The sequence below is a fragment of the Pipistrellus hanaki genome (assembly GCF_964339955.1).
Source record: "Pipistrellus hanaki genome assembly, chromosome: 3".
Taxonomy (NCBI): Eukaryota; Metazoa; Chordata; class Mammalia; order Chiroptera; family Vespertilionidae; genus Pipistrellus; species Pipistrellus hanaki.
In genome coordinates, this window is record NC_140505.1 from 139,136,206 (window position 1) to 139,147,865 (window position 11,660).

Sequence of the window (11,660 nt, forward strand, 5' to 3'; positions counted from 1 at the left end):
TTTTTCTTTTATTTTTATGGTGTAAGTTACATGTGCAAAAATTTGAAATCCTGAATAGATTATTATTTTTTTGTAAAGGTGGCCATATCTACCTTATTTTATTTTAATTTTTCTTAGATCCAGGTAGTATTTAATTTGTCTTGTATCATTTTTTTTTGTAATTTCTTATGTATTAATCTATAGTTCATAGAGAAGTTGCAAGAGGTTACAATGGGTACTAAGCAAATGTGACTTAAATATGAAATCAGCTCTAACCAGTTTTGCTCAGTGGATAGAGCATTGGCCTGTGGACTGAAAGATTCTAGGTTTGATTCTGGTCAACGGCATAAACCTTGGTTGTGGGTGCATCCCTAATAGGAGGTGTGCAGGAGGCAGTTGATTGATGTTTCTTTCTCATCGATGTTTCTAGCTCTCTATTCCTCTCCCTTTCTCTCTGTAAAAAATCAATAAAATATATTTAAAAAATATGAAATCAAAACTTTGCAAAATTTAACTATGGATCTTAATTCATTATATACTGGTATAATTTTATTTTGATGGAGTTCATAATTAAAAATGAATGGGTTATTTTGAATCTCAAACCAATATTTTATCTAACTTATTTCTAAAATGGGAACATTTGAAATTAATTACAAACGTCTAGAAGTTTTTTATTAAGGATAAAACTCACACAACTATTTTGGATTTTGCTGGTCAATTTCAAAAACAGTTGATTTCATAGGTTGTTTTTAAAATAGTTTCTATTGTACAGTTCTGGATCATATCTTCAAAATAACAGAGCATTACCTTATAAATGAGTCTGTGAATATGGATCCTTTTATATATTATTCTCTGGTTATAAAGCTACTCATGTAGTTTCTTATTTTTGTATCTTTTTATTTCTAGAACTTGAAATCTCAGAAGTGAAATGGAGAATCGTACAATGCAGATAGAGTTTATCCTTCTGGGACTGACAGATAATTCTCAGTTACAGATTGTAATTTTTTTCTTTCTATTTCTGAATTATATGCTGAGCATAATAGGCAACTTAACCATCATTGCCCTCTGTCTACTGGATTCCCATCTCATGACCTCAATGTATTTCTTCCTCCGAAATTTCTCTTTTCTGGAAATTTCCTTCACAAGTGCTTGCATCCCCAGATTCCTAATCACCATTGTAACCAGAAGAAAGACCATCTCCTATAATGGTTGCATATCTCAGTTATTCTTTTACATATTCTTGGGCGCTACAGAATTTTTCCTTTTGGCGGCTATGTCCTATGACCGCTATGTTGCCATCTGCAAACCTTTGCATTATACATCCATCATGAGCAGCAGAGTCTGTCATCAGCTTATACTCAGTTCTTGGGCAACTGGATTCTTGGTCAGTTTCATTTTATCGATTTTGATTCTTAATTTGGATTTCTGTGCTTCAAATATAATTGATGATTTCATTTGTGACATTTCTCCTGTAGTGCAGCTTTCTTGCTCAGACACACACGTAGTGGAATTGATTACTTTTTTCTTAGCTGTGATGACTCTTATTGTCACGTTGTTTCTAGTAATCCTTTCTTACTCTTACATCATCAAGACAATCCTAAAATTCCCTTCAGCTCACCAAAAGAAAAAAGCCTTTTCTACCTGCTCTTCTCACATGATTGTTATAACCATCACTTATGGTAGTTGTATATTCATCTACGTAAGGCCATCAACAAATGAAAGAACCTCTTTAAGCAAAGGAGTAGCTGTGCTCCATACTTCAGTTTCTCCTCTGTTGAACCCATTCATTTATACTCTGAGGAACCAGCAAGTTAAACAAGCCTTCAGAGATGTATTTAGAAAGGCTCTTCCTGCTTTAGACAAGTAATATTATTTATTAAAAGAATTAACATAAAAACATAAAGGAACATGGCCGTAACCGGTTTGGCTCAATGGATAGAGCATCGGCTTGGGGACTGAAGGACCCGGGTTCGATTCTGGTCAAGGGCATGTACCTTGGTTGCGGGCATATCCCCAGTAGGGGGTGTGCAAGAGACAGCTGATCGATGACTCTCTCTCATCGATGTTTCTAACTCTCTATCTCTCTCCCTTCCTCTCTGTACAAAATCAATAAAATATATTTAAAACAAACAAACAAAACAAAACAAACAAAAACAAAAAAAACCATAAAGGAACATGGAACAAAACCAATTTTGCCTCTTCTAGTTTAAGAATTAATCTCTAATAATTTAGTTAGATTTCTTTAGTTTACTCAAGCTTAGAAACTATTGTATACGTTCTGAATTTAATGTTCTTTTCTTCAAAGTGAAACCTTACCATGTTAGAAATATAGAATTGCAAAATTTATTTTATCTAAAAGCATGTTAGAATAAAATGAATGAAAATTTTATTTTATTATAGACTATTATACAATTATATATTAGAGAACTATAAGTTCTCTAAGAACTGTAAATAAATATACCATGTTTTATTTAAAAGCCATGTTCTTTAAAATGTTGAGATAAAATGAAATTTGCCATTATGAAAAATGCTTAAGTTGCTTTAAGAGATTTTGTACTTTAAAATAATAATTTAAAGAATTATTTTATAAAGTTATTCTTTGAAATGTCAATTGTCAACATAGTAATAAAGCACAATTTCCTTTAAATGAATCATACATTTCATTTGTGTTATTTTATTTAGGTTATTGTTTGGGTAGATTTTAAAAATTCAATAAAAAATAGAATATGATTTAATAGACAAGTAATTGATTTCTCACACAATTTTTAAAGAACATATAAGCAAGTTTAATCTCTTGAATATGCCAATTAATATATTAAATAAGCAGGAACAGATAATGAATTTTATGACCTGATATATAATTATTAGTTTTTAATTCTGTGTTAAGTTTCCTGCTCTCAATGATATAAAATATCAGTTTCTCAAAATTCAAATGAGTGCTTTAAAAATAAAACTGCATTTATTTGCAAAGACATATGCACCCCTTTGTTCACTGAAGCATTATCCATGGTTGCCAGGACACGGAAATAACCAAAATGTCCTTTGATAGATGATTGGATAAAGAAGATGTGGTACATATGTAACTGGACAATCAATGGGTCCATGCTGCCTGGTATAACTTGAGCCAATTTAGCAGAGACAAGATTGAATCATAAATGAGGGTTGATTCAAAGAGTCTTCAAAGGGCTAATGAAAACCAAAGGGCTGGGAATTTTCAAAAGCCTGGGGTCTTCAAAGGGCTGGAAGCTCTGGTTTCTGCAACAAGGTTGTTAATGTTTCCACGAGAACAGGCGGCTCCCTGATGAGGAGGATGGGCTGCCTTTCCAGGTGAGCCCCCAGGTCCCACAGGCAGCTCCAACCAGGGTAGAGTGTGCCTCTTTAATCAGAGTAAAACAGTCCCAAGTAACCGGACATGATTAATATTTCTCACAGTTATAGCTGGTTCCCAATATTCTATTGCTGCCCCTATCTCAGATACACAATGGAATACTACTCAGTCATAAAAAGATGAGTTACTACCATTTGCAATAACATGAATAGATCTTGAGAACATTATGTTAAGCATATTTAAGTCAGACCGAAAAAGGTAAGTACTTCATTTATATGTGGGGTATAAAACTTAAAGGAACAAATGAAAAAAACTTGAACAATAAATGAAATTTTACAGACACAGACAACAGTATGGTGGTTATCAGAGGGAAGTGAGTAGGGAGGTAGGAAAGGGTAAAGGGGACCCACTATATAGCAGTGGACCTCTGTTTTTTTTTTTTTTTTTTTCCTCCAGGCTTGAGGAGGAAAAACTCTAGATCACCTTCTTGGATTTTTATTACCCAAGTTATCAAGAACTCTGTGAATGGCATATTGTGAGCTTAGCCAATGAGCAGTCAGAAAAAAGTGTTTCCTGTGCAGCTCACGCACAGAGGTGGGCCTTCTGGCATGCCATAGCTGCCAGACACTCTCCTCTCTGTCCCTAGCAGCCGCCACAGCTGCCAGGCCCTTTTCTCTCCAGCCCTCACAGCTGACGTGGCTTTGTCCGGAAGGACGTCCAGAAGGACAACCAGAAGACATCCGGACTAATTAGCATATTACCCTTTTATTAGTATAGATGTCTAGACTAGGCAAATTCTACAGACACAAGAAAATATTAATGGTTGCCAGGGGTTGTAGGAAGGGATTAACGCAGAGTCACTCCTTAATAGACATGGAGTTTCTTACTGCTATAATAAAAATGTTATGAAATTAGATAATGTTGACGATTGCACAACTTTGTGAATGTACTAATAGTCACTGAATTTCACACAATGCTTAAAAAGGTGAGTTTATGTTATATGAATTTTACCTTAATTAAAATATACCTGAAAAAGGATATGTAAATATTTATGTGCTAGAGGCCCATTGCAGGAAGATTCCTGCAAGAATAGGGCTTCCTGTGGCCTGAGCAGCTGGCCCACCCACTTGCTGAACCAACCAAAAGCCCAGTCCACCCAAGGACTCCAGCAGCAAGCCCACCTATGGACCCCACCAGATGGCAAGTCCAGAACCTTTGGGTGGGCTGACTGGTAAAGAGATTTACCTGCCAAAACCAGTCTGTAAAGACTGGAAGAGGTGTCTACTTCCTCAAATATACAGACACTAATGAAGGCCATAAGGATTACAAATAATCAGGGAAACATAACACAACCAAAGGGAAACATATTAGTAAATAACCTTAAAGAAATGGAGTTACTATTAGTAGCTTTCTTTCTTTTATTTCAAGCTGTAATAAGCCTACCACTATCAGTACACATCCCCACTGAGTGATCCCCTGCCAGTGGAGGCAACCTGGGTTTGGGTCTCAGCCTGGCAGGGGTGAGCACCCCCATGGCAGTATCCCTTTCCAGCTGTGGCAGCCTGGGGTCTCAACCACCGAGTCACACCAGCCAGGCAGATATGGAGGAATCCTAAATGTTTATTTTTTTAAATATATTTAATTGATTTTTTTACAGAGAGGAAGGAAAAGGGATAGAGAGCTAGAAACATCTATGAAAGAGAAACATTGATCAGCTGCTTCTTATACACTCTCCACTGGAATGTGCCCCCAACCAAGGTACATGGTTGACTGGAATCAAACCTGGGACTCTTGAGTCTGCAGGCCAATGCTCTATCCACTGAACCAAACCAGTTAGGGCTGTGCAATATGTTAAAGAAAAAACCCTATCTAATAAAGAGGGAATATGCAGGGGGGGGGGCATTTGGGGGTGACCAGATTGTCAGGGACGGCAGTTGGGAAGATTGGGCTGGCAGGGAGCAGTTAGGCATCAATCAGGCTGGCAGGGGAGTGTTAGGGGATGATCAGGCTGGCAGGCAGAAGTGATTAGGGGCAATTAGGCAGGTAGGTGAGCACTTGGGAGCTAGCAGTCCTGGAGTGTGAAAGGGATGTCTGACTCCCTGTTTAGGCCCGATCCTACAGGAATTGAGATCCTACACGGATCGGGCCTAAACTGGCCATTGGACATCTGCTGAGGGGTCCCAGATTGGAGAGGGTGCAGGTTGAGCTGAGGGACACCCTCCCGCCCAGTGCATGAATTTGACCAGTCTTTGTAGTTATTCCACTGTAATGATTGCTTATGTTTTTATTATATAGATTAGAGGTGCCTGGGCCTCTAATCCTATCTAATAAAAGAGTAATATGCAAATTGACCATCATTCCAACACACAAGATGGCTGCCCTCATGTGGACACAAGATGGCCACCACAAGATGGCCAGCAGGGGAGAGCAGTTGGGAGGGACAAGGCCTGCAAAGGAGGGAAGTTGGGGGCAATCAAGACTACAGGGGAGGGCAGTTAGGGGTGACCAGGTTGGCAGAGGAGGGAAGTTGGGGGTTTCTGGGCCTGCAGGGAAGGGCAGTTGCTGGGGGGCCCAGGCCTACAGGGGAGAGCAGTTGAGGGGGACCAGGCCTGCAGGGGAGGGGAAATAGGGGCAAAGAGGCTGGCATGGGAGCATTTAGGCATCAATCAGGCTGTCAGGGGAGTGGTTAGGGGGTGATCAGGCTGGCAGGCAGGTGAGCAGTTGGGAGCCGGCAGTCCTGGATTGTGAAAGAGATGTCAGACTGTCCGCTTTGGCCCAATCTTACCAAGAGAGGGTGCAGGCTAGGCTGAGGGACACAACCCCCCTGTGCATGAATTTCGTGCACCGGTGTTCTAGTCTATATAATAAAAACGTAAGCAATCATTACAGTGGAATGACCACAAGGATATGTCACTACAATGCACACTGACCACCAGGGGCAGACGCTCAATGCAGGAGCTGCCCCTGGTCATCAGTGTGCTCCTACAGGGTGAGCACAGCCCAGCCAGAAGCTGGGCTGATGGTGGGAAAGTGCAGTGGGGGTGGGGTGGGGAGTGGGAAGCCTCTCCTGCTTTCCCAGCAGCGCTAAGGGGCAGAGATGAGCATTGAGGAGCAGCAAGCAGGCAGGCTGTGAGGAGTGAGGGGTCCTGGACTGCAAGAGCACCGGGCCTCTAGTTATTAAATTAAAAAAGGGTTACTTACATGTAGCAATGTGAAACTGGTAGTTCTAAAAAGGCAGTTATTTTCAAAATTCTGTCTATAGAAATAATTTAAAAGACTGTTTCATTGCATTTTCAAAGCTCACATTTCAAATAAATAGTCCCTATATATCTATACTTCTATTTCTATTTACCCTGTTTCCCTGAAAATAAGACAGTGTCTTATATTAATTTATTCTCCCAAAGTTGCGCTAGGTTTTATTTTCAGGGGATGTCTTAACTTTCCATGCGCTAGGTCTTATTTTTGGGGAAACATGGGTAGTTTGTTAAATTATCTTGTTGATTAGATATTACACATAAGTGAGATCATATGATATTTGTAGACTGGCTTATTTCACTTAACTTCCAGATCCACAGCTATCAGAGGGGAGGGCAGTTGGGAATCTGGGTGAAAAAAGGTGAAGAGATTGAGCCCCCACCTCCCAAATATATATCTATACTAATAAAAAGGTAATATGCTAATTTACCAGGTCAACCAGATATCTTCTTGACACCCAACTTTCTTTTGGACAGTTAGGGGGTGACCAGGCTGGCAGAGGAGCAGTTAGGTGGTGAGCAGGCCTGCAAGCAGAGGCAATAAGGGGCAATCAGGCAGACAGGCAGGTGAGCTGTAGGAGCCAGTGGTCCCTAATTGCAAGAGGGATGTCTGACTCCGACTGCTGGTTTAGCCCCATCCCACAGGGGTCCTAGATTGAAGAGGGTGCAGGCCAGGCTGAGGGATTCCTTCCCCCCATGCCCTGTGTATGAATTTCATGCCTCAGGCTTCTAGTATATATATATAAAATCTCCTTCCTTTCTTCCTTCCTTCTTTCCTTCCTTCCTTCCTTCCTTCCTTCCTTCCTTCCTTCCTTCCTTCCTTCCTTCCTTCCTTCCTTCCTTTTGACAAGCACACTGTGACTTGCTTCAAACTCTTAAGTTCTTTAATTTAGGAATATTCAATTGTGCTCTTGATCATAATTCTTATAATTATTCCCTTTTGTAGTGCATTTTCTCCCCTAATTTTGCCAGTTAAATATCCACGATAGCTTCTTAAATCATTCATGAGACTTACCTTGATGTGAATAGTTATCTCATTTCATAAGCATTTAAAATTTGGTGTTCCAGTTCACTCTTGTGCATTTATTATAATTTAAAAACCCATAAAAAGTGACGTTATGTTTAAATTTATTTTAAATCAAATATATGCCTTTTCAGTGAATTTCTTTCATGAATATAAATAAATCGCAAATACCATAGTCCCTCCTTACCTGTAATTCCACTTTTTATACTTTTAGTTACCTGTGGTCTGCAAATATTAAATGGATAGAGAGGCAAAATGAGGGAGGAATAGACAAATGTGTCCCGAGCCTTGTTCTGGAGCAGACAGAATGAACAGCTGAAACGTATAACATCCAACTTGAATTGGTGAAGAAGATTCAGCGGGTGATACCGTTTGCAGCTGGGAAGGGCATAGGATCCCTGAATAAAGGTAAAATCAAGGATCTGGGCAGGAGAGTCTGCCAGACATATCTCTCTCTCTCTCTCTCTCTCTCTCTCTCTCTCTCTCTCTCTCTCTCTCTCTCTCTCTCTCTCTCTCCTTTTTCTTTTCTCTCTTACCCTTTTCTCTCCATTTGATATCATTTGTGCTCTCCTTTCTCTCCCCTAATTCTCTTTTCTCAGGTGGTTAGTTGTAGTGCAGTCATAGGTGTCTTGAGTATATTTGTGCTTTGTTCCCTTTGTGTTGTGTCCTGTTAAGAAGAATTTTATTTTGTTTGGCCAGGAGCTAGAGAGTGAGCCACATTAATCAGACACCTGGAGAGGAAACTCCATTCATGAATGGGTCAATAACACCCCAGACACAACTACAGAGGCAGGAAGAAGGCACTAGTGAGGGAGAGGGTATGAGGGAGGGAGAAAAAGAGGAGTGTGTGGTTATGTGAGGTGTGTGTGTGTGTGTGTGTGTGTGTGTGTTTGTGTGTGTTTGTGTGAGTGTGTGTGTGTGTGTGTGTAGGTGTAAGGCACAGTTAGATCCCGCAGGACATTTAAGGGGCATGCTAAATGGGCTTGCCTAACTACGTAGCCTTGGCTACCATTGCAAACAGTACCAGGAGGCCAGCTTGTCCTCAGAGGCCTAGCCTTTTTGAAGGGGAGAGCTGTTGTAACTGGGAGCCCAGCCTCACCTCCACCCAGGGTGCCCTCAGAGAACACCTGAGACTCTTCAGACACCCCTGCCAGGGATCTTCCACCTCAGCTGTGGTCCCACAGTGAACAAGTCTCCAGCCTGTTCATAGCAGCACGATTTACAATAACTAAGGTTTGGAAACAGCCCAAGTGCCCATCAGCAGATGAGTGAATTAAACAACTGTGGTATATCTACACAATGAAATACTGTGCTGTGATAAAAAAGGAGTTCTTAACATTTGTAACAGCATGGATGGAGATGGAGAGCATTAAGCTAAGTGAAATAAGCCAGTCAGAGAAAGATAAATATCACATGATCTCACTCATTCATGGAATATAATGAACAACATAATCTGATGAACAAAAATAGATCCAGAGACAGAAAAACATAGATCAGACCATCAAACCTCAGAGGGAAGGCAGGAGAGGGTGGAGGTAAAGGGGAGAGATCAACCAAAGGACTTGTATGCATTATTTTAAGCCTAACTAATGAACACAAACAACAGTGGGGTGAGGGCATGAGTGGGAGGATAGGGGGAAAGATGGGGGAAAAAGGACACATATGTAACAACTTAATAAAGAAAATAAAATAATAAAAATAAATAAAATAATAAATTATATTAAATAGACAATTACAGAAATAATCCCTATGATTTAAATTGCTCAATTTCTTTTAAAAAATATATTTATTGATTTCAGAGAGGAAGGGAGAAGGAGAGAGAGATAGAAACATCAATGATTAGAGAGAACCATTGATAGGCTGCCTCTTGCATGAGCTCACTGGGGATTGAGCCTGCAACCCAGGCATGTGCCCTTGGCTGGAATCGAACCTGGGACCCTTGAGTCAGCAGGCTTATGCTTTATCCATCGAGCCAAGCTGGCTAGGGCTAAATTATTCATCTTCTGAGCACTGTGATGGAATCTTATGCCATCCATCTCTGTCCCATCTGGACCTGAATTATCCCTCTGTCCACACTGTATGTGTTACCTGCTAATTATCACTAAGTAGCCGTCTAACTTACCAGATCAACTATTGTGGTATTGCAGTGCTTATGTTTAAGTAACTCTTATTTTATTTACAAACTGGAGGCCCAATGCACGAATTTCGTGCTAGGGGCTTGGCTCTTGCAGTGCCAGCTGCCTTGGCCGGCCCTGGCAGCCTCACCCAGCCCTTGCAGCCCTGGCTTAGTCCAAAAGTCATCCAGAAGGACAGCCGGAAGTTCGCGGGGCTGTTCAGTCTAATTAGCATATTAGGTCTTTATTGTATAGGATAGCTCCAAAGCATAAAAGTAGTAATGCTGGCAACTCGAATATCCCAAAGAGTAGCTATGAGGTCCTTCTTTTAAGTGAAAAGTTATGTATGCATAGGAGAAACGCCATAGTATGTACAGGGTTCAGTACCATCTGAGGTTTTAGGCATCTAATGAGGGTGTTGGAACATATCCCCTCTATATATGGGGGACTACTGTACGTTAGTAATTCTTAAGATGTTTCTACTTCTTCAATTCTGATTATTTCCAAACTCCCACTGATAGCTTCATTTCTACTTTGCTGTTTCCATTATTTTAATTAGCCTGGAATGTTTTATTTGATTTAACTTATTTTAATACATCTTTTCTGTTGTTGTTTTCTATTTTTTACTTGACTCTTAGATTTATAATATTAACTTCCATAACTGTCTTAGAGAGAAAAACTAGTAATGTTACTACACAATGTATCATCTATATAATTTATGTACTTTTAAATTTCATTATTTCTATTTTTTATAGAGCACTGACAAAAAGACTAGGACAGAAATGAAGGCAAGTTCAATTACTTGGAAATATATTTTATAGGTTCACAATGAGGAAAAACATGATGTTTGAGCTTGATCTGAAAGAAGAGAAAGGAGTTCAGTTAAGGTGAGTTGCAGTATTAAATACCTTTGAAAAGATTACTATGAGTAAACCATAGGCACAAAGCAACGGAATAAGTTAGAAGCTGTTAACTATTTAGAAGACTTTCTTCTTTCCTTTTACTCTGATTCATCCAAACTTCTATTTCGTTGAGAGAAATAGTGTCCTTTTGATGAAGTTATTGAAAGCTTGTTTCACCTGCTTGTTCCTCAGGGTGTAAATGAAAGGGTTCAGCAAAGGTGCCACAGAAGTAGTGAGCACAGAAACACCCTTATTTATGGCCACCTCATCCTTCGCTGAGGGCTTGATGTAGATGAAGATGCAGCTGCCATAGGTGATGGAGACCACAATCATGTGGGAGGAGCAAGTAGAAAAGGCCTTTTTTCTTTGCTGGGCAGAGGGGAATCTCAAAATTGTCCTCATGATGTACGTGTAGGACAGAACCACACACAGGAGGGTAATAATGAGTGCAAACACAGCCACCAGGATAACCATTTGTTCAATTACCCATGTATCTGAGCATGAGATCTTTAGGAGGGGGCCTGCATCACAGCTGAAATGATCAATAGCATTGGAGTCACAGAATTCAAGCTGGAGGCCCAGGCTTAGGGGTGGGAGAATGATCATCAAGCCAGACAGCCAACAGCAGAGGATTAATAAGGTACACACCCTATTGTTCATGACGGTCATGTAATGAAGGGGTTTACAGATAGCAACATAGCGGTCATAGGACATGGCCGCCAGGAGAAAAAATTCTGTGGCTCCAAAGAAAATAACAAAAAATAGTTGGCTTGCACAAGCATTATAGCTAATGGTGTGATCCCCAGTTGATATACTGTACAAGAATCTAGGAATGCAGACGGTGGTAAATGAGACTTCTAAGAAGGAAAAATTTCTGAGGAAGAAGTACATAGGAGTTTTCAGATGGGAGTCCAGCAGTGTGAGGGTGATAATAGTCAGGTTCCCTGTCACACTGAATATGTAGGTGAGAAATAGAAAGATAAAAAGCAAAATTTGTAATTGCGGATCACTTGTTAGTCCCAGCAGGATAAAAGTTGTTACTGGTGTGTGGTTTCTCAT

At 40.1% G+C, this 11,660-nt stretch overlaps 2 protein-coding genes across 2 annotated transcripts; one reads left to right on the top strand and one right to left on the bottom strand.

The window, feature by feature from the left end:
- Nucleotides 1-907: 907 nt before the first annotated feature.
- Nucleotides 908-1,846, top strand: LOC311618760 (olfactory receptor 6C70-like; the record flags this gene model as incomplete). The annotated part of the gene is made up of 1 exon (XM_084876341.1): nucleotides 908-1,846. One exon carries the CDS (start codon nucleotides 908-910, stop codon nucleotides 1,844-1,846), a length of 939 nt encoding a protein of 312 aa, XP_084732467.1.
- Nucleotides 1,847-10,721: 8,875 nt separating this feature from the next.
- On the bottom strand, nucleotides 10,722-11,660 carry LOC311618755 (olfactory receptor 6C2; the record flags this gene model as incomplete). The annotated part of the gene is made up of 1 exon (XM_084876334.1): nucleotides 10,722-11,660. One exon carries the CDS (start codon nucleotides 11,658-11,660, stop codon nucleotides 10,722-10,724), a length of 939 nt encoding a protein of 312 aa, XP_084732460.1.